At 33.9% G+C, this 24,182-nt stretch overlaps 1 protein-coding gene and 1 non-coding gene across 2 annotated transcripts; both read left to right on the forward strand.

Annotated features, from left to right (window-relative positions):
• The first annotated feature begins 10,069 nt into the window (after positions 1-10,069).
• On the forward strand, positions 10,070-10,177 carry LOC112752642 (small nucleolar RNA R71). Its single transcript, XR_003177068.1, has one exon. It is a non-coding gene; the product is annotated as a small nucleolar RNA R71 (small nucleolar RNA).
• A 7,901-nt stretch (positions 10,178-18,078) lies between these two features.
• Positions 18,079-18,829, forward strand: LOC112750865 (zinc-finger homeodomain protein 6). Its single transcript, XM_025799763.3, has one exon. It carries the CDS (start codon positions 18,123-18,125, stop codon positions 18,726-18,728), a length of 606 nt encoding a protein of 201 aa, XP_025655548.1. The 5' UTR covers positions 18,079-18,122; the 3' UTR covers positions 18,729-18,829.
• The last annotated feature ends 5,353 nt before the right edge of the window (positions 18,830-24,182 follow it).

A 24,182-nucleotide genomic window follows, 5' to 3' on the forward strand; every position in this document is an offset into this window, starting at 1 on the left:
ATTCCGTATGATGTATTTCATAGAAACACAATTCTAAACTACGAAAAGTAATAGTTCCAAGTTCAAAGTCACATACAAAAGGGGATAAAAATAGCATAACAAATTCTAGTAAATGGTCAAAGTAAGTTATACCTTCGAAATTTTCTATGACAATATTCATTCTTCTTAAGGAAATCACAAGTCTTGACCATATGCTAGTACAATAACAACTTTGAAAAATGTACATGAATGAATTTTGAATATATATGTAGTCCTTTTTTCAAGAATAATGCTACAAGGACTAGGAAAAAGGTTAACAAGTTTACCCCCCTTCAACTTATATAGAGAAGAGAGATACAAATTCAACTCCACCTGGAGAAAGACCAATCCATAAACAAAACCCTAAATTATATTTTTTACCATTTATAACACAATTCATACCCCAATAAAACATGATACATCTTGATAGTTAAATAACATGCTAATAATAAATATTAGAAACGTGATCCTTTAGGTATGAGGCATCCACTTGAATAGGTAGTTAAATAAGCAGCACACGTGCAAGATACAATTGGATAGATTACCGAATCAAATGAGCTTGATGGTGGATATTTATAAAAAATTCAAGTCCAAAACCAGCATCAGTCGTTAAAACAATCCAGCAGAAAACTCAGAAATCGCCATCTATTTTGAAGAATCCAAATTGGAGGTGCTACTCTCTTTTAACTTATTCTTTGCATTTTCCATAGATTTTCTCCAAGACTACAAAACCCGCATCAAACCACCATTCCCAACAAGAGAACTACATGTGGTTGTATCAAAAACTTAGTCGATATAAACTTGAGAAACACAAAAAAGTCGTATTGGCCAAGAAGATGTCATTTCAAATCCTTTCCCATTAATGAATTATAATTAACAAATGAACCGAAGAAATAGGGGTGAAAAATTAGAACTGCAGGAGCATGACTAACAAAATTCAAAGTATATCTCAGGTATAAGTAGTTCCAACAAAATAGTCAATTTTTAATAGAAAATGATGAACTAGCAATACAGAGGCTGAACAATGTATGTTTCTCACTTGTTTTCTTTCTTTTTAACAATGAATACAACTCTACACATTAGGACAACATGAAGTATATTATTGTGTAAAACTAAAAGAAAAATGCTATGAAAAAAATCCAAAATTAATTAAGATAGTTTTTTTGCTAAAAGAAATTAAAATTTTCAATTCTCATAGAACATGTTCAGTCAATGAATCCTTCACATGGCAAAATAATAATTACTTAATTAACCTAACAATCCAATAGAAAACAAGATTTAACTTTCAATTAATAAAGAAAGACCAATTTTGCATGATATATCCCTCAGACTCATGTCTCACAAAATATATTAAAATTGTTTCAAGGACATATAGCAATTTCTTTAAGAAAAAGCAAAATAAGGGGGCAAAGTATAAAATATAATAAAAAGTGTGGTGCAAAGACAGCAGAAAAACATCCAAATTTACAAAAAATTTCATAGAAAAAGCAATAAAATAAAAAATAAGTGAAATGAAACCCTAGCAGAGACAAACATCTCAATTCTCATCTCTTCGCCATTAAGATTAAAAAAAGGGAGAATGTGTAAATAGTAAAAATATAGGGGCAAGCTTTTAATTATTAATTTTTCAAAAATAAAAGAGTGGAGTTCTATTTGTAGATATTTTTATGTTGGCTAATATTACTCCCACCTAATAGTAGGAATAACGAATCCATAGCCATCTTATTATTATAAACTATTGGATTTTATTAAATATATATAAAAAATTATTATAAAAAATATTGATAGACCATAATAAATATAGAACACGTTAAATATTACTAATATATAAAAAAATAAATATATTTTAATATACAATACTTTAAATATAAAATATATAAATACAAAAAATATAAATCTTTTTTATTTATTAAGATCAACAATTATCATGCAATAAAATTTTTTATAATATTAAAAAATTATATTAAAATAATATTTATAAAAATATAATTTATTTAAAATATTTATTGAGGTAATTAGTTAATAAATTTCCATTCCTGTTTTCTTTTGTCGGAAATATATATTTCAATAAAAATTTATATTATATAATAATATTTTTATTAACTAATTACGCTAATAAATATATTTAAAATAATTTCCTGCAACATTCTCATTCCTGTTTCTTTTTTGTCGGAAGCTACACTTTTAAAATATTTATTGATGTAATTTATTATTAAATATATATAATAATATTTATTAACTTAATTACACTTTTATATAATAATATTTACACCTAGTCGGAAGCTACACTTTTAAATAAATTACATTTTTATAAAAATTTCAATATAACAATTTAAATTATTTATTAAGTAATATAAAATAAAATTTAATTATTTATATTTTTATGTTGCAGCTAAGAATATTATTTTAATATAATTTTTTAATATTATAAAAATTTATATTGCATGGAAATTATTGATCTTAATAAATAAATAAAATTATATTTTTTGTATTTATATGTTTTATCTTTATTATTTAAAAATAAAAAATTATGTTTTTCATTTAAAATATTGTATATTAAAAGATATTTATTTATTTATGTACTAGTAATGTCTAATGTATTCTATATTTATTATGGTTTATTAATGTTTTTTTTATAACAATTTTTTATTTACATTTAATGAAATCTAATGGTTTATAACAATAAAGCATATTCAATAAACACAAAATTATTGTGTTTATTTTAGACATACTCAACAAAAAGGACCTCAAATCTTTTTCCAAAATAAATTTAATATACATATACTTTGCAAAACCAAAACATATGATTTATTATTTCACTACAATTTACAACCTCTTCAGTGCAACAAAAATTATCTTTAGCGGTAATAATATAATAACCACTATATGTCTTATTTAACTTATGTAATTATATTTTTGTCATTATTATTATGTGTTAGAATGATAATTACATATTTTTGTGGCTATTTAAAAGATCTTTATTGATAGTTGTATAATTATCGCTAAATTTTTTTAGTGACAAAATATAAAATAATTAATTTTTAATTGTTGTTAAATATATTAGCGACTATTTTTATTGTCGCTAGAAATAATTTTTGTAGTAATGTTTGTTTAAGCATGCTAAATGCTAACAATGCAATAATAAAAGAATTTGGAACAAAACAAGAATGCACATATATAACTTCTACCAAGAAGTCCACATTATTACTGTTTCGGGGGTTACTTGAAATCGGATGATGTTTAGGTTCGAATGCGAGGCCTAAATGTTCAAGGGAGTGATCTTCGACTTGTCCTGCATCAGAGAGCCGTCGTCCGAGTTGTGTGTTTGGAAAGGTGGGGGGTGGTTCCTGCAAGACACTTCGATGCCTAAGTTAGCAAGAGGTTAAGTAGGTTTTTGATCTATTGGAACTTAACTATACCTGAAGAGTATCAGTATATTTATAGAAAATGAGCTAATAACCACCGCTGAAGTAATTCCACTTCTGATGGTGGATAACCGTCCCTTTATATTAGGGTTGTTGAGATCTGGTATGCGAAATTGCTACTCAGGTTGTGAATTGTTGTTCGAAATTGATTCCCTGGCAATGGCACCAAAAACGGATGCACATAACCATGGTCTAAACATATCTTCACAACTTCACATAACTAACCAGCAAGTGCACTGGGTCGTCCAAGTAATACCTTACGTGAGTAAGGGTCGAATCCCACGGAGATTGTTGGTATGAAGCAAGCTATGGTCACCTTGCAAATCTCAGTTAGGCAGATATAAATTGATAATGGTGTTTTCGAATAATAATTAATAGAATAGGGATAGAAATACTTATGTAATTCATTGGTGAGAATTTCAGATAAGCGAATAGAGATGCTTTCGTTCCTCTGAACCTCTGCTTTCCTGCTATCTTCATCCAATCAGTCTTACTCCTTTCCATGGCTGGCTTTATGTGATACATCACCACTGTCAATGGCTACTTTCGGTCATCTCTCGGGAAAATGATCCAATGCCCTGTCACGGCACGGCTAATCGTCTGGAGGCATCACCCTTGTCAATGACTTCATCTTATCCTCTCAGTGAAAATGGTCAACGCACCCTGTCACGGCACGGCTATTCATCTGTCGGTTCTCGATCATGCTGGAATAGGATTTACTATTCTTTTGCGTCTGTCACTAACGCCCTGCAATCGCGAGTTTGGAGCTCGTCACAGTCATTCATTCATTGAATCCTACTCGGAATACCACAGACAAGGTTTAGACCTTCCGGATTCTCTTGAATGCCGCCATCATTCTAGCTTACGCCACGAAGATTCTGGTTAGGAGATCTAAGAGATACTCATTCAATTCTAATGTAGAACGGAAGTGGTTGTTAGGCACGCGTTCATAGGGAATGATGATGATTGTCACGTTCATCACATTCAGGTTAAAGTGCGAATGAATATCTTAGAAGCGAAATAAGATGAGTTGAATAGAAAACAGTAGTACTTTGCATAAATCTTTGAGGAACAGCAGAGCTCCACACCTTAATCTATGGAGTGTAGAAACTCTACCGTTAAAATTACATAAGTGAAAGGTCCAGGCATGGCCGAATGGCCAGCCCCTCTGATCTAAGAACCAGGCGTCCAAAGATGATCCTAAGATCCTAAGCTGATCAAAAGATGTCAAATACAATAGTGAAATGTCCTATTTATAATAAACTAGCTACTAGGGTTTACAGAAGTAAGTAATTGATGCATAAATCCACTTCCGGGACCCACTTGGTGTGTGCTTGGGCTGAGCTTGATTATTGCACGTGTAGAGGTCCTTCTTGGAGTTGAACGCCAGTTTTTGTGCTAGTTTGGGCGTTCAACTCTGGTTTTGGCTCCTTTTCTGGCGCTAGACGCCAGATTTGGGCAGAGAGCTGGCGTTGAACACCAGTTTGCATCGTCTATTCTTGGCCAAAGTATGGACTATTATATATTTCTGGAAAGCCCTGGATGTCTACTTTCCAACACAATTGGAAGCGCGCAATTTTGAGTTTTGTAGCTCCAGAAAATCCACTTTGAGTGCAGGGAGGTCAGAATCCAACAGCATCAGTAGTCCTTCTTCAACCTCTGAATCTGATTTTTGCTCAAGTCCCTCAATTTCAGCCAGAAAATACCTGAAATCACAGAAAAACACACAAACTCATAGTAAAATCCAGAAATGTGAATTTAACATAAAAACTAATGAAAACATCCCTAAAAGTAACTAGATCCTACTAAAAACATACTAAAAACAATGCCAAAAAGCGTATAAATTATCCGCTCATCACAACACCAAACTTAAATTGTTGCTTGTCCCCAAGCAACTGAAAATCAAATAGGATAAAAAGAAGAGAATATACTATAAATTCCAAACTATCAATGAAACATAGCTTCAATCAGATGAGCGGGACTTATAGCTTTTTGCCTCTTGAATAGTTTTGGCATCTCACTTTATCCATTGAGGTTCAGAATGATTGGCATCTATAGGAACTCAGAGTTCAGATAGTGTTATTGATTCTCCTAGTTCAGTATGATGATTCTTGAACACAGCTTCTTTATGAGTCTTGGCCGTGGCCCTAAGCACTTTGTTTTCCAGTATTACCACCGGATACATAAATGCCACAGACACATAATTGGGTGAACCTTTTCAGATTGTGACTCAGCTTTGCTAAAGTCCCCAATTAGAGGTGTCCAGGGTTCTTAAGCACACTCTTTTTTTTTGCTTTGGACCTTGACTTTAACCGCTCAGTCTCAAGTTTTCACTTGACACCTACACGCCACAAGCACATGGTTAGGGACAGCTTGGTTTAGCCGCTTAGACCAGGATTTTATTCCTTTAGGCCCTCCTATCCACTGATGCTCAAAGCCTTGGGATCCTTTTTATTTGCCCTTGCCTTTTGGTTTTAAGGGTTATTGGCTTTTTGCTCTTGCCTCTTGGTTTTAAGAGCTTTTGGCTTTTTCTGCTTGCTTTTCTTTCTATTTTTTTCGCCTATTTTTTTCTGCAAGCTTTGTTCTTTGCTGCTTTTTCTTGCTTCAAGAATCATTTTTATGATTTTTCAGATTATCAAATAACATGTCTCCTAGTCATCATTCTTTCAAGAGCCAACATATTTAACATTCTTAGACAACAACTTCAAAAGATATATGCACTGTTCAAGCATACATTCAGAAAACAAGAAGCATTGTCACCACATCAATATAATTAAACTAAGTTCAAGGATAAATTCGAAACTCATGTACTTCTTGTTCTTTTGAATTAAAACATTTTTCATTTAAGAGAGGTGATGGATTCCTAGGACATTCATAACTTTAAGACAAAGTTACTAACTACTAATGATCATTTAATGAAGACACAAACACAATTAGGTACATAACATAGAAAAAAAAACGAAAAGCAGAAGAAATAAGAGCAAGGAATGAATCCACCTTAGTGATGGTGGCGTTTCCTTCTTGAGGAACCAATGATGTCCTTGAGCTCTTCTATGTCTCTTCCTTGTCTTTGTTGCTCCTCCCTCATTGCTTTTTGATCTTCTCTTATTTCATGAAGCATGATGGAGTGCTCTTGATGTTCCACCCTTAGTTGTCCCATATTGGAACTCAATTCTCCTAGGGAGGTGTTGATTTGCTCCCAATAGTTTTGTGGAGGAAAGTGCATTTGAGGCATCTCCGGGATCTCATGATGATGAGCTTCAAACGCCTCTTGAGCTCCATGAATGGGCTCTCTTGTTTGCTCCATCTTCTTCTTAGTGATGGGCTTATCCTCTTTAATGAGGATATCTCCCTCTATGTCAATCCCAACCGAATTGCATAGGTGGCAAATGAGGTGAGGAAAGGCTAACCTTGCCATAGTGGAGGACTTGTCAGCCACCTTGTAGAGTTCTTGAGGTATAATCTCATGAACTTCCACCTCTTCTCCAATCAGGATGCTATGGATCATGATGGCTCGGTCTATAGTAACTTCAGACCGGTTGCTAGTGGGAATGATTGAGCATTGAATGAACTCCAACCATCCTCTAGCCACAGGCTTGAGGTCCAATCTTCTTAGTTGAACCGGCTTGCCTTTGGAGTCAATCTTCCATTGAGCTCCTTCTACACATATGTCCATAAGGACTTGGTCCAACCTTTGATTAAAGTTGACCCTTCTAGTGTAGGGGCGTTCATCTCCTTGCATCATGGGCAAGTTAAATGCCAACCTCACATTCTCCGGACTAACATTTAAGTATTTCCCCCGAACCATTGTAACATAGTTCTTTGGATCCGGGTTCTTACTTTGATCATGGTTCTTGGTGATCCATGCATTGGCATAGAACTCTTGAACCATTAGGATGCCGACTTGTTGGATGGGATTTGTTGGAACTTCCCAACCTTTTCTTTGAATTTCATGTCGGATCTCCGGATACTCATTTCTTTTGAGTTTAAAAGGGACCTCAGGGATCACCTTCTTCTTGGCCACAACATCATAGAAGTGGTCTTGATGGGCTTTGGAGATGAACCTTTCCATCTCCCATGACTCGGATGTGGAAGCTTTTGTCTTCCCTTTCCCCTTTCTAGAGGATTCTCCGGTCTTAGGTGCCATCAATGGTAATGGAAAAACAAAAAGCTTATGCTTTTACCACACCAAACTTAGAATTTTGCTCGCCCTCGAGCAATAAAAGAAAGAATAGATGAAGAAGAAGAAGAAATGGAGGAGAGGGAGAGTGGGAAGTGTTTCGGCCAAGAAGGGTGTAGAGGGGTGTGTTGTGTGAATTTGATGAAGAATGGGGGGCTTTATATAGGGAAGGGAGGGGGGAAAGGTTTCGGCCATATGGGTGGGTTTGGGTGGGAAATTGGTTTTGAATTTTTGAAGGTAGGTGGAGTTTATGAGGTAGGTTTATGGGATTGTGTGAAAGAGAGTGGTGAGAAGAAGTGAGTGGAGGTAGGTGGGGATCCTGTAGGGTCCACAGATCTTGAGGTGTTCAAGGATTTACATCCCTGCACCCATTAGGCATGTAAAAATGCCTTTGCACACAACTCTGGGCGTTCAGCGCCAGGTTGGTGGCCATTTTGGGCGTTCAACACCCATTTGTGTGCCATTTCTGGCGTGTTCTAGCGTTCAGCGCCCAGAAGCTGCCCATTTTGGGCGTTCAGCGCCAGAACCATGCCCTGTTCTGGCGTTGAACGCCAGGCAGATGCTCCTCCAGGGTGTGATTTTTCTTCTGCTGTTTTTGATTCCGTTTTCAATTTTTATATTTATTTTGTGACTCCACATGATCATGAACCTATAAAGACATATAACTAAAAAAAATATTGTTAGATAAATAAAAATTAGGTTGCCTCCCAACAAGCGCTTCTTTAATGTCAATAGCTTGACAGTGGGCTCTCATGGAGCCTCACAGATGTTCAGAGCATTGTTGAGACTCTCCAACACCAAACTTAGAGTTTGGATATGGGAGTTCAACACCAAACTTAGAGTTTGGTTGTGGCCTCCCAACACCAAACTTAGAGTTTGACTGTGGGGGCTTGGGTTGACTCTGCTTTGAGAGAAGCTTTTTCTGCTTCCTCTCCATGGTTGCAGAGGGAGATCCTTGAGTTTTAAACACAAGGGAGTCCTCATTCCATTGAAGGACTATTTCACCTCTGTCAACATCAATCACAGCTCTTGTTGTGGCCAGGAAAGGTCTTCCTAGGATGATGGATTCATCCTCTTCCTTTCCAGTATCCAGGACTATGAAATCAGGAGGGATGTAAAGGCCTTCAACCTTTACTAACACGTCCTCTACTTGTCCATATGCCTGTTTTCTTGAATTGTCTGCCAACTCTAATGAGATTTTAGCAGCTTGCACCCCATAGATTCCCAGTTTCTCTATTACAAAGAGGGGCATGAGGTTTCTTCCTGAACCAAGGTCACACAGAGCCTTAAAGATCATAGTGCCTATGGTACAGGGTATTATGAACTTTCCAGGATCCTGTCTCTTCTAAGGCAATGTCAGTTGATCCAGATCACTTAGTTCATTGATGAACAAGGGAGGTTCAACTTTCCAAGTATCAATGCCAAATAATTTGGCATTCAGCTTCATGATTGCACCAAGAAACTTGGCAGTTTGCTCTTCATTAACATCCTCATTCTCTTCAGAAGAGGAATACTCATCAGAGCTCATGAAGGGAATAAGGAGGTTCAATGGAATCTCTATGGTCTCTAGATGAGCCTCTGAGTCCTTTGGTTCCTCAGAGGGAAGCTCCTTATTGACCACTGGACGTCCCAGGAGGTCTTCCTCCTTGGGATTCACGTCCTCTCCTCTCCTCACAGGTTCGGCCATGATGCTTATGTCAATGGCCTTGCACTCTCCTTTTGGATTCTCTTCTGTATTGCTTGGGAGAGTACTAGGAGGGATTTCAGTGATCCTTTTACTCAGCTGGCCCACTTGTGCTTCCAGATTTCTAATGGAAGATCTTGTTTCATTCATGAAACTTACAGTGGCCTTAGATAGATCAGAGACTAAGTTTGTTAAATTAGAAGTATTTTGTTCAGAGTTCTCTGTCTGTTGCTGAGTGGATGATGGAAAAGCTTTATTATTGTTAAACCTGTTTCTTCCACCATTATTAAAGCCTTGTTGAGGCTTTTGATCCTTCCATGAGAAATGTGGATGATTTCTCCATGATGAATTATAGGTGTTTCCATAAGGTTCACCTAAGTAATTCACCTCTGCTATTGCAGGATTTTCAGGATCATAAGCTTCTTCTTCAGGAGAAGCCTCTTGAGTACTGTTGGATGCAGCTTGCATTCCATGCAAACTCTGAGAGATCATATTGACTTGCTGAGTCAATATTTTATTCTGAGCCAATATGGCATTCAGAGTATCAACTTCAAGAACTCCCTTCTTCATAGGCGTCCCATTGCTCACAGGATTCTTTTCAGAAGTGTACATGAACTGGTTATTAGCAACCATGTCAATGAGTTCTTGAGCTTCTGCAGGCGTTTTCTTTAGGTGAATGGATCCACCTGCAGAAGTGTCAAGTGACATCTTTGATAGCTCAGATAAACCATCATAGAATATATCCAGGATGGTCCATTCTGAAAGCATGTCAGAAGGACACTTTTTGGTCAACTGTTTGTATCTTTCCCAAGCTTCATAGAGGGATTCACCTTCTTTCTGTCTAAAGGTTTGAACATAAGCTCTAAGCTTGCTCAGCTTTTGAGGAGGAAAGTACTTGGCTAAGAAAGCCGTGACCAGCTTATCCTAAGAGTTCAGGCTGTCTTTGGGTTGAGAATCCAACCATAATCTAGCTCTGTCTCTTACAGCAAAAGGGAGAAGCATGAGCCTGTAGACTTCAGGATCTACTCCATTAGTCTTAACAGTATCACATATCTACAAGAATTCAGTTAAGAACTGAAAAGGATCTTCAGATGGAAGTCCATGAAACTTGCAGTTCTGCTGCATCAGAGAAACTAATTGAGGTTTCAGCTCAAAGTTGTTTGCTCCAATGGCAGGAATGGAGATGCTTCTTCCATGTAAATTGGAATTAGGTGCAGTAAAGTCACCAAGCATCTTCCTTACATTATTATTATTTTCGGCTGCCATCTCCTCTTCCTGTTCGAAAATTTCTGAAAGGTTATCTCTGGATTGTTGTAATTTAGCTTCTCTTAATTTTCTCTTCAGAGTCCTTTCAGGTTCTGGATCTGCTTCAACAAGAATATTCTTGTCCTTGCTCCTGCTCATATGACAAAGAAGAGGGCACAGAAAAAATAATAATAATAGAGATCCTTTATACCACAGTATAGGGATCCCTGTGTGAGTAGAAGAAGAGGGGGAGACAAAGAATGTAATATAATGGAAGAAACACAACTGTGAGGAGGGTTGAGATGTGAGATGAAATGTTAGTAGATGAATAAATAAATAGAATAAGATGGGAGAGGGAGAATTTTCGAAAAATATTTTTGAAAAAGAGTTAGTGATTTTTGAAAATGGTTTTTGAAAAATGTTAGTATTTTTCGAAAGTTTTTAAAATCAAAAATAAAAATAATTAGTTAATAAAAAAGAAATTTTTGAAAAAGAGGGAAGATATTTTCGAAAATTAGAGAGAGAGAGAGTTAGTTAGGTAGTTTTGAAAAAGTTAAGAAACAAACAAAAAGTTAGTTAGTTAGTTGAAACAAATTTTGAAAAGATAAGAAGTTAGGAGGTTAGAAAAGATATTTTGAAATCAAATTTTTGAAAAAGATAAGATGAGAAGATATTTTTGAAAAGATATGATTGAAATTAGTTTTTGAAAAAGATTTGAATTTTTTAAAATCACAATTAATGACTTGATTCACAAGAAATCACAAGATATGATTCTAGAACTCAAAGTTTGAATCTTTCTTAACAAGTAAGTAACAAACTTGAAATTTTTGAATCAAAACATTAATTGTTATTGTTATTTTCGAAAATTTGATATAAAAATAAGAAAAAGATTTTTGAAAAATATTTTTGGAATTTTCGAAAATAACTAAGAATTTTGAAAAAGATTTGATTTTTGAAAAAGATAAGATTTTAAAATTGAAAATTTGATTTGACTCATAAGAAACAACTTGATTTTAAAAATTTTGAAAAGTCAATTCAAATTTTCGAATTTGATGAGGAGAAAAAGGGAAAGATATTTTTTTTATTTTTGAAATTTTTATGAAAAACATGAAAATTATGCAATGCATGAAATTTTTAGATCAAAACAATGAATGCATGCAAGAATGCTATGAATGTCAAGATGAACACCAAGAACACTTTGAATGTCAAGATGAACATCGTAGACACAATTTTGAAAAATTTTTAATGCAAAGAAAACATGCAAGACACCAAACTTAGAATTCTTTAATGCTTACGCACTAAGAATTCAAGAATGCATATGAAAAATACCATACAACACAAAACAAAAAATCATCAAGATCAAACAAGAAGACTTACCAAGAACAACTTGAAGATCATGAAGAACACTATGAATGCATGAAATTTTCGAAAAATGCAAGATGCACATGCAAATGACACCAAACTTATGACATGACTCATGACTCAAACAAGAAACACAAAAAAATATTTTTTTGATTTTTATGATTTTCTAATTTTTTTTGGATTTTTTCGAAAATTAATTTGAAAAAGGAAAATAAGGATTCCAAAATTTTTAATATAAATTCCAGGAATCTTGCCATGTTAGTCTAAAGCTTCAGTCCAGGAATTAGACATGGCTCACTAGCCAGCCAAGCTTTCAATGAAAGCTCCGGTCCAAAACACTAGACATGGCCAATGGCTAGCCAAGCTTCAGCAGATATGGATACTTTTCATGTATAGAGCAACTAAGTGTGTGAAAATCTCTTCATTTGTGATGGTAAGTTGAAACCCCAGTCCAAAAGATTAGACATGGCTTACAGCCAGCCAGGATTCAACAAATCATCCTGAAACACTAGAATTCATTCTTAAAAATTCTGAAAAAAATATTTTTGAAAACATTTTTTTTTCGAAAACAGATAAGAAATTTTTGAAATATTTTTGAGAAAATTTTGAAAAGAAAACAAAAAGAAAATTACCTAATCTGAGCAACAGGATGAACCGTCAGTTGTCCATACTCGAACAATCCCCGGCAACGGCGCCAAAAACTTGGTATGCGAAATTGCTACTCAGGTTGTGAATTGTTGTTCGAAATTGATTCCCTGGCAATGGCACCAAAAACGGATGCACATAACCATGGTCTAAACATATCTTCACAACTTCGCATAACTAACCAGCAAGTGCACTGGGTCGTCCAAGTAATACCTTACGTGAGTAAGGGTCGAATCCCACGGAGATTGTTGGTATGAAGCAAGCTATGGTCACCTTGCAAATCTCAGTTAGGCAGATATAAATCGATAATGGTGTTTTCGAATAATAATTAATAGAATAGGGATAGAAATACTTATGTAATTCATTGGTGAGAATTTCAGATAAGCGAATAGAGATGCTTTTGTTCCTCTGAACCTCTGCTTTTCTGCTATCTTCATCCAATCAGTCTTACTCCTTTCCATGGCTGGCTTTATGTGATACATCACCACTGTCAATGGCTACTTTCGGTCATCTCTCGGGAAAATGATCCAATGCCCTGTCACAGCACGGCTAATCGTCTGGAGGCATCACCCTTGTCAATAGCTTCATCTTATCCTCTCGGTGAAAATGGTCAACGCACCCTGTCACGGCACGGCTATTCATCTGTCGGTTCTCGATCATGCTGGAATAGGATTTACTATTCTTTTGCGTCTGTCACTAACGCCCTGCAATCGCGAGTTTGGAGCTCGTCACAGTCATTCATTCATTGAATCCTACTCGGAATACCACAGACAAGGTTTAGACCTTCCGGATTCTCTTGAATGCCGCCATCATTCTAGCTTACGCCACAAAGATTCTGGTTAGGAGATCTAAGAGATACTCATTCAATTCTAATGTAGAACGGAAGTGGTTGTCAGGCACGCGTTCATAGGGAATGATGATGATTGTCACGTTCATCACATTCAGGTTGAAGTGCGAATGAATATCTTAGAAGCGAAATAAGATGAGTTGAATAGAAAACAGTAGTACTTTGCATAAATCTTTGAGGAACAGCAGAGCTCCACACCTTAATCTATGGAGTGTAGAAACTCTACCGTTAAAATTACATAAGTGAAAGGTCCAGGCATGGCCGAATGGCCAGCCCCTCTGATCTAAGAACCAGGCGTCCAAAGATGATCCTAAGATCCTAAGCTGATCAAAAGATGTCAAATACAATAGTGAAATGTCCTATTTATAATAAACTAGCTACTAGGGTTTACAGAAGTAAGTAATTGATGCATAAATCCACTTCCGGGGCCCACTTGGTGTGTGCTTGGGCTGAGCTTGAGTGTTGCACGTGTAGAGGTCCTTCTTGGAGTTGAACGCCAGTTTTTGTGCCAGTTTGGGCGTTCAACTCTGGTTTTGGCTCCTTTTCTGGCGCTGGACGCCAGATTTGGGCAGAGAGCTGGCGTTGAACGCCAGTTTGCATCGTCTATTCTTGGCCAAAGTATGGACTATTATATATTACTGGAAAGTCCTGGATGTCTACTTTCCAACGCAATTGGAAGCGCACCATTTCGAGTTTTGTAGCTCCAGAAAATCCACTTTGAGTGCAGGGAGGTCAGAATCCAACAGCATCAGTAGTCCTTCTTCAACCTCTGAATCTGATTTTTGCTCAAGTCCCTCAATTTCAACCAGAAAATACCTGAAATCACAGAAAAATACACAAACTCATAGTAAAGTCCAGAAATGTGAATTTAACATAAAAACTAATGAAAACATCCCTAAAAGTAACTAGATCCTACTAAAAACATACTAAAAACAATGCCAAAAAGCGTATAAATTATCCGCTCATCAAGATCTCTCTTCTAAAAGTGAGTGAGAGATTCGGAAAGGTAATTACTTACGTGGGTAAGCATGAGCTGCCCAATTTCGTCGAATCCGATCTTTATAGAAGGTCCCGACCTCTATAGGAGGTCGGGTGGAGGCTACCTCTGTAGTTGAGCCTGTCAACTTTATTGGGCTAGGCTCAGGGACGGACATACGCGCGCGCGGGGTTGAGTTTTTACAAAAAAGATTAATAGTAATACGTTATTAAGTACGATTTCATTTTTTTAAAAAATTATTTAGTATTTAGTCTAGTATAAATAAAAGTTCAGTCTAACCTAAATATTAATGATTTCTAATATCTAAAAAGTAAGTAACAATATTAAAAAAAATCTGAAAAGATATTATTACTAATATCTTTTAATTAAATAAATTTTTTTAAATCCCATAAAGTGAATTTTTTTTCTTTTTGTAAGCGTCCTTCTTGATTCATTTGGTATTAATTCTCTCTGTTTCAACTGCTACAACTGAGAGATAATATTGTGAAGAATAACTCAAAAACAAAATGAAAAATGAATTTCTTACTAATTGTCTTTTAATTATATTAAAAAGAAAATTGTTGAAAAATTTGACACAGATTCTATTATCAATGAATTTTATGGTACAAAGAATCGACTACTTCATTAATAAAAAGTACATCCACATTTTTTAATTTGTATTTTAAAATATATTTTCTATTGATATATTTTTGTAAAACATTTTACATTATATAATATTTTGCATAATTTTTTAATATTATATATGTTATTGACCCCATAATAATATTTTTAAATCCGTCCCTGACTAGGCTCATGTTTTATGACTAGGCTCATGTTTTAAGTCTGGGTATGAATAATTACCATATAAAAAACCCATTGTAAAATTTCCTATTTTTCACACTTTATTATTTGTTGCACATCAGGGAAAAAAAAGAAAAGAAAATAATTGAAAAATAATTCACCAACTTTTACCGCTCAAAGTAAATGAAAATAAAAGCCTTGATGTTTTCTTTTGTTTTTTAGTTTCTATCATACGAATATTTCGCTATTAAAAAAAATTATCTTGCAGAACCTTAATAGAAACCAAGTAATGTAGATAAGATTTAGGAGACGAGCAATGTTAGGGGGCAGCAATTTTTGTGATTAGTAGCCATCAAATAGCCATTAATGATGATCTAATAGTGTGAGATTGATGTGAGATTTCATCCAATGGTTCACCTTTCTCTGCTGGCTATATACTAATAAAATTGCTGGCTCCCTAGACTTTTCCTTAGGAGACCTCCATATAATCCTCTTTGTTGTTATTATTTGACCATTAAAATTAAAATAATATTTAAATAGTAAACTTACATATTGTCTAAAAATTATATACATTGATTTTTTTAATTTTTCAAAAATGTAAGTTGCTTAATTACCACTACAGCCTATAGTGATGTACAACAAACATGTTCAGAAAAACGAATATAAGGTGATGAAAATGGAGTACAGCCACTTTTTGGTAGAAGTGATAGATATACAGTAAATTTCCTGAGACAGTGCAAAAGGCCAAAAAGTGAATGTCGTATGCAAAATTATGAAATTCCCAAAATTATTTTGTGCTTTCCAAAGTGAATTATGAGATGAAAGCCCATACTCTAACGGGTCCACTCAAAGCCCTTTTAGTTTTTCCCTCTTAACTTGTTTGGACACAAAAGCCCCTATCATGACATCATAATTACAATTAGAGGATTCATAGAATTAGAACCCCTTTTTTTTTTTTTTTTTTCATGCCCGTTTCACATGAATTGAATAAATAATCTATTTGGATTAACATGTGAAAATTAGTATAACACGAAAATGGAAGATGCTACGGAAGTGCTAATCTAGATCCTAAGTTGGGTCAATCCTTTGGTTGAGAGTGGAAACTTTCAATTTAGAAAAGGGTTAAAGAATAATAGTCAGAATGATAACTACAAAAATTTGAATGATTATAATGCACAATAAAGACTTAGAAAAATATGTTAAGAATTTTTTGTTAGTGAAAAAATTATCTCCACAAAAAAATTATAATTTTTTTAAAATCTAATTAATATCCAGTCTAACATAAGTGTGATCTTTCTAAATTTATTATTCCATACACAACATAAAATTTAAATTTTGGTATTGTTTAAGTAATTTAAAAGTTAGTCACCACCTTTAGCCTATCTATAGAATCATGTCTTAAAATAAGGCTTATCCTAATATTCCCAAGAAAAATGCATAATCTAACCATAGACTTAGGGTTTATAGCTTGTGCAATATAGCAACAACGTAACATTGATAATTAGTTTTAAAATTAAGGGAAAAGGGACCAAACATGCAAAACGTATGCTTATTGTAGAATGCATGCATGTGAGTGAGCAACTGTTAAGAATAAAATATACTACTATTTTGCTTAGCTTGTTAATGTTGGCTGCGCTGGCTGGTTTATTTGCAATCATTATGCATAATGATTCAATTATTACGTGCCGTAAATAATTAATTATATATCTAAACAATAACTAACTATATGAACATTATTCTATGATATTATGGAGTTTCTGTCAAGTGATCAAAGATGTATATGTCTCCACATATGAGAACAAAAACTAATCCCAGAATATTATCAGAAGTTAACTTTTTTAATTAACTTAAAAAATATTGTTTAGATGAACTGAATCACATGTGAATCGAGTCTAATAACCACCAATAGAAAATAAAATGCAGTTATTAATTTTTTTTCTCCCGTGAAAATTTAGTACTATATAATTATATTGGGAAAGTATGAGGAGCCAATGAAATATTTATACAATGTGTACAATGGAGGTTTAGGGAGTATTAGAGATATAATCATTAGTATTACTTTTTCTCATCAGGTGAAACTTTTGGGATGAGTGGTATCATGACATGGTATTAGAGTATTAGAGCGTTAAAAATAAAAGAATAATTAAGCATACTTATATTTATTTATTTACACTTTCAATCATTAATAATTCTATCTTGTTAATATATACACACACCCAGCAATTTAAACTATTAAAATTATAACAAAAATATTAAATATTTTTCTTAATGTTTTAGTAATGGCCCCAAATGATACTCTAATCTTCTAAGGTTTACAATTGAACACTTTTTTGGTAAGTGGATAAAAAGTGACATAAATTGAAATATTCTTATCAAATCTTATCTCATTTGTAATATCCGTGTACTCAAAATTGAAAATTTTACTGTTTTCGGAAAGAACCAAGCAAGAGATTAAAAAAATAAAAGAAAATCACATTTAATTTAAAATCTTAAAACATAAAAATAGTGGGTATTATCTTATAAACTCTCTGCTTTTTTTCCAACGTGGGACTAACACTAGTTACTCAACAGTTTTATATGTGTATCAGTGTATGTGCTTCTTGTTTTTCTTTATTTTAACTTCAAATTCTCTAAGGGTACTACGATACGTGTCCCTTCAACATCTAATTATTTTAGGCTAACCCGTACCCTTTAACCTTTAATGTTGTACATAGAATTGTTGTTGAGATAATATTGGTCTAGTTGTCCACTTTGCTAGCATGTCCACACAACGGGGAACATTGTGAATATCATTTCCAACCATACCCATTTTTGTAATTTCAAATTAAATTAAATAACGCCATTCCCTTAAATATATAGTTTTATTTCACTACTATATAGTTAGTTACACACACACATGAATTGAACCACAAAGAACCAAAGAAAGAGAGCACTATAATATGGAAGGAGGAGTAGTACCATCGTCTTCTTCTTCCTCAGCATATAGAGAGTGCTTGAGGAACCATGCAGCCAGCCTCGGCAGCTATGCCACCGACGGCTGCGGAGAGTTCACCTTGGATGACATCAACGGTGGCAGCAACAGTCTGCAGTGTGCAGCATGTGGCTGCCACCGCAATTTTCATCGCAAGGTGAACAATTACCCTCAGAACGGAACGTCTCCTTCTGAGGGTACTGCAAACACGGCTCACGAGCTCATGAACTACTCAGAAGAGCGCGCCATAGCCGAAGAAGGCATAGAAAGAGGAATAATAATGGGAACTAATAATAATAATATTAATATTAATAGCAGCAGCAACAACAAAAAGAGGTTCAGGACGAAATTCAGCGAGGAGCAGAAGGAGAAGATGTTAGGGTTTGCGGAGAAGATTGGTTGGAAGCTTCAAAGAATTAGCAAAGAGACTGAAGATGAAGTTGAGAGGTTCTGTAGAAGTGTTGGTGTGAGTAGACAAGTTTTCAAGGTTTGGATGCATAACCACAAGAACAATTCTTCCTTTAATTCTTCTAATTCTGCTTCCAATGGCAATGCTTCATCTCTCACTCAGTAGTATAATATTTTTTTTGATGACACAAAACATGCATCAAAAAGAAGCTAAGGTAGAGAGATCTTTATGTATCTTATAATCTTACCATTGCTTTAATTTGTGTCTTTTTTTTAGCATTTTAATTTTTCCTTTTCTTTTTTTTTTTTTTTTTTTTTTTTTGGTTTCCCTTCTTTCAGTGCTTGGTTGTATGTAACCTTAGTAACTTATATTATCTTCCTCATTGCATTGTCAGATAAGCTTGTTTATTTGTTTTTCCTTTTCTTTTTTTAAACAATATTCAGATAAATATAGAGTGATAAGGTGAACATAGAAATGATATTTTAGAACCTATAATAATCACTAGCTATGGCCTCACAAATTAAAATTGATTTTATTTTCAATTGTTGGTGATGATTAAGCTAAAGACAATAATTTACTGTACTGCATATCATCATAAGCATGCCTCTATTATTATATTTTAATTTTGTTTGTATTTTAGGGACTAAATATCAGGCAAAAAATAAAATTGTAGATTTGTATTAATATATATATATATATATATAAGGCTGCACTAATAATAATATATTCCAGCAGTAACTATAATCAGTAGACAGTAATTAACAAGATTGATCTCTTTGAACGCTGTCATCAATCTTTTTCACTCAAACGATGTTTAATTTTTTTCTAAAAGTTCTGTTAGATGGTAAGTTTTTTTTTTTTTTTTGTAGCCAACATTAATAATAAAAATATATTCTGTCAATATGTATATATAGATTCATTATGTTGTGGTTCTAAATTGTATGTGTATATCTGTGTGAAGAAATTGATAGACCATGAAAATTATCAATTCATTGGTGACCAAAGTTAATGACACTTTATAATTTCTGTTTTCTGAAAATCAAAATGAGAAATTTTTATTTTATTTTTCAGAGTATCTTCTAATTTAGTATGTTAAAGACTAATTATCATATATTTGAGTTTTATTTAAAAATTTGTCACTAACTAATAAATTACTACTTTTACAAGACAAATTTAAATATAATTGAATTAACTATTCGATCAATTTAAATTGATACATATATAAAGAAAAATTCAAATACACCATATTTTATTAAACAAATAAGTAAGCTAACTATTCCATGCATTCAAGTTGTTAATAATTTTTTTTTCTAGGGCCATAATATGCTTTATTGCCTTGTCAAAACTCTTGATGTTAATTATTATATTGTATTTAAGTAGGCATTTTGAAGCTAAATGACATAAATTAGTCAATAATCAATTAATTTGGCCTAACTAATAAGATTAATGTCAGATCAACAATACGTGGTGGAATAAATTTTTGCATAAGTAGTTGGAGCCTGGAGGACCATTGAACCTGCTGGTGGATTCAATTTTTACCTTTGTTTATACGCAATAAAAAGGGGAAACTGAAGGGAGAAAAAAAAAAGAAAAAAAGAAAAAAAAATTCAAGTATATCATGATTCATGCACATATATGTTGATGTCGCTTCCTCCACATACAACAATAAAGGAAGATACAATCAGAAAAGTTAATGGCTCCCACTCTTGCATTGTAACTTGCACTGTCTGATGAAACCATGTGCACTTTCATCAGATTAACTTCGCTATGATGTCCTTAGAATTCGGCAATCAACCAACAATTCTTTAGAAATTAGAAGAAGGGAAAATATATATAACATATTATTTTTTAATTTATTTTTATTTTTATTTTTAATAGGAGGACGATACTAAATAATCATGTTAATTACGATCTAATCTGATTGGATTGGAAACCCAATATATTGCAAAGCGGGCAGGGTTCGAATTTGGGTGTAGAGTTAATTCTATCCAACTGATCAATTCACACTTTTTTAATTTGTGATGGTTGAAAAATGTGTGAAAGATCCATCTTAAGAATCAATGGAACTACAATACCTATAAGAAATTATGATGTCTAATTAACTAAGAGAAAGTATATGGGCCGACAAGCAAATCAGTCAATTTAAACAATTTTTTAATAATTAATTTTAAGATTTTTTAAAAATTAAAATTTAAATAAGAGTGAGTACTCCATCTGACTTCTGACAATTATCTCGAAAGAACAATGAGACTCAAAAAAAAAAAAAACATCCAATCCGACTCATGATCTTTTATTTTTGAGACTGATTAGCCCCTATGCCAAAAAAAATAACATTGGCTTTTTTTTTTTTGCACAGAGGCCTCGTTGTCCTTTTGAGGTAATTGTCAGGGACCGGGTTGAATTTTTTTTTTTTGTCAAGGGTCTCGTTGTCTTCCGAGATAATTGCTAGGGACTATTTTGAGTTTTTCTCTTTAAATAATTACGATTAATTAGATTTTGAATAATTAGGATTAGACAAATAACTTTCACACAAATTCTAATCCCTCTCTTCTAATTACTGTTGTCATATTTAATTAGGGGTAAAAAAAGGTCAGGCGGCCTGTCAGGGCCTGCAGCCTGGTTTGTGTTTGACCTGGCCTGGCCTGGCCTATTATAAAAGAAGCACAGGCTCATACTCTTTTAAAAGCCTTAATATGTTAATAGGTTAGACCCAAACTCACTAATTAGCCTTATTGGCCTGTCAGGTCTGTCTGAGCCTGTTAAAACATAATTAAATATATAAATAATTTTTTATTATTAACAAAATTATAAAATATTTTTAATTTATTATATTTTATTATATATATTTTTGTATATTTTAAATACTTTAAAAGATTAAAGATTCTTATAAATATTAAATATGACATATTACATATAAATATTTTTATTAAAAAATAAATTTTTTTAAAATAATATTTTTATTTTTGTAAAAAAAAAAAAACATATCAAGCCTTTTAACAGGTTTCAGGTTAGACCAGGGCTAGTACTTTATAAAGAGACTATAGCAGGCTGCAGGCCAGACTCAAGCCAATTAACTACATGACAGGTCAGGCCATGCTGGCCAGGCCTGTTAAGAGCAAAGCCTGGCCTGGTCTGCCCTGTTTCCACCCCTACTCAAAACCCCACTGTGCTGCCGCAGCACCGACCAGAGTTTGCATGCCCCCATCGTCGTTGCAGGCCACTATAGCCTCCGCCATTGATGCATGACTCCTCGTGAACTAGAGCAATATGCCATCGCACCACCACTTCATCGTCTGATGATCACTGGCCGTTCCTTGGTGACAAAACCATCCCCAGCCATTGCGCTCCCTAGGGATGAACTTGGATAATATCCGCAGATCTGCAGTATTTATCCGTATTCGATATGCAAATTGCGGATATTATCCAATCCGCACTCTAATAGGATTGGATCGCAGATTGTACATATGTATCCGCGAAGTCAATCCACAGATCCGAAAATTAAATTAAAAATTATAAATAAATAGAAATATATATACTCCTTTTAAAACTCATTCACACAAAACCCTAATCCGAATCTCTCCCCTCCAGCTATGCCAAACCCTCTCCCCCAACTCATCTCACTCCCTCTTGACCTTCCTCTCTTTGCCAGCTCTTCCATCTTATTGTCCAACCTCGCCGCCATAGTAGAGGTCTTCACCTCCTCACTCCTCCTCTGGGCCGCCCAGACTGCCCAATCCTCTCTTCCTCAATCCATCTGTACTTCTTCTTCAGTCTTTTGTGCCGCCCAGTCCTCTCCTCGCCGCTCTCCTCCTGTCCATTGTTCCAGTGTCCTTGAGGTTCGTCTCAGCATTTTGCTTCGGGCTTCAACTTATGGCTTTTGCTTCTTCTCGCGTCTATTTTTGCGTCTACTTCTTTGTCTTCTCTTTCTGCTTCTATGCTGCATCTTCGCTTCTGTTTTCATTAAGCTTTGGGTTTTGGGTTCTGCTTCTATTTGCTTCAAGTTTTGGATTTTGGATTCTAGTTCATTTTTTATTTTAAATTTGAATTCTATCCGCTATTAAATTTAGATGTACTATTATTAAAAAAGTTTGGTTCTACACAGCACTCTTGTTATCTTGAATTTTGTACTACTATTAGCCAAGAAATTTTCAGTTCTTTAATCTTTTCTACTGTTGTTTGAATTATGATTCTGGTTCTTTAAGAGAATTTTTAAATTTTTCTTTTTTATTTTTTAATTACTAGGAATTTTTATTTTTTAACCGGATATATCCGATACCCGATCCGATCTGTAAAGTTGTGGATCAAATCCTAGGCTAAAAAGCGCGGATATTGAATCCAGTTCGTTCTGATGATCTTAGTGCAGATCGGATCAAAATTTTGCTCATATCCGATTCAATTCGTGTGCAGCCCTAGGCTCTAGCGCTCCCCCCGTCGAGCTGTTGTTGCTGCGTCGTCGTCCTAGCGCGAGCTGCACGTGCGACCGTTCACATTATTGCCGTAGGGAGAAGTCGAGCGCGCGGGGGTGATGCAATCATGCTCCCCTCTTCTGTCATCGCGCCACATTTGTCTCGTCCTCTCTCGCATCGCCATCCTCCCTCCGTTGTGATTTAGATTTTTTCGATGTGATTTAGATTTTTTTTTCATTTAGTTTGGATTTTTTCGATATAATTTGAATTTTTTTAGTGTATTGTGAGTATTTTTTCGTCTCTTAGTAGAAAGTGTATTGGAGTTTAGAATGTGGATGTTTTTTTTATTTTATAAAGAAAGAAACATTCACAATTCCTTGTGAATGAATTTAATGTGATTTGGATTTTTTTCTATGTGATCTGGATTTTTTTCTATATAATTTAAAAAAATTTTGATATAATTTTAATGTATTTTTATCTCTTAACAAGAAATATATTGGAGTTTATGATGCAAATATTTCTTTTACAAAGAAAAAAATTATTTAGTTACAAAGAAGAAACATCCACAATCTTTTAATTCCTTAAGAATGAATTTAATATGATTTAAAAGATTTTTTGTGTAATTTAGATGTTGTTTTATGTAATTTAAATTTTTTTGATATAATTTAAATATATTTTTTATATTCTGTGGAGTTCTTTTTTTATAGATATTAGAGTGGAGTTCAAATAGGAGTTAGTTGAAGTTGGTTGCAGGTCTTGGTTATCTAGCAAAGTTGATTAACTAATTAAGTCAATAACGAAGTGAGTGAATGTGAAACTATACAAACCTGACGTAAATGAACCATCCAATGAGAATAGCAAGAGCTTTTAACGAGGTTGGGCTTTTGGTGTTACATGTCGGACCAATGGTTTTGGGCCGTTGTTGTGATATATATTACTAAGGAATTTCTTTGGTGAAGAGTGAAGTTAGGTAAATAGTGAAAATTGTAATTAAATTTTTAAGGAGAATGTGTATTTTACATGACATTTTTATTTTTTTTAAATATTTTTCACCCAACTTCTCTTTTCACCATAATATTATCTATATTATGTGTGTGTAATGTTAACTTTATGTACTTAGTTTTTTTTTTTATAATATTTGTATATAAATTTCAATTTTTGTAACTAATATGTGTTTGTATACAATATCAAAGATTAAATATGTTATGTTAGT

The sequence above is a fragment of the Arachis hypogaea genome, chromosome 15 (assembly GCF_003086295.3).
Source record: "Arachis hypogaea cultivar Tifrunner chromosome 15, arahy.Tifrunner.gnm2.J5K5, whole genome shotgun sequence".
Taxonomy (NCBI): Eukaryota; Viridiplantae; Streptophyta; class Magnoliopsida; order Fabales; family Fabaceae; genus Arachis; species Arachis hypogaea.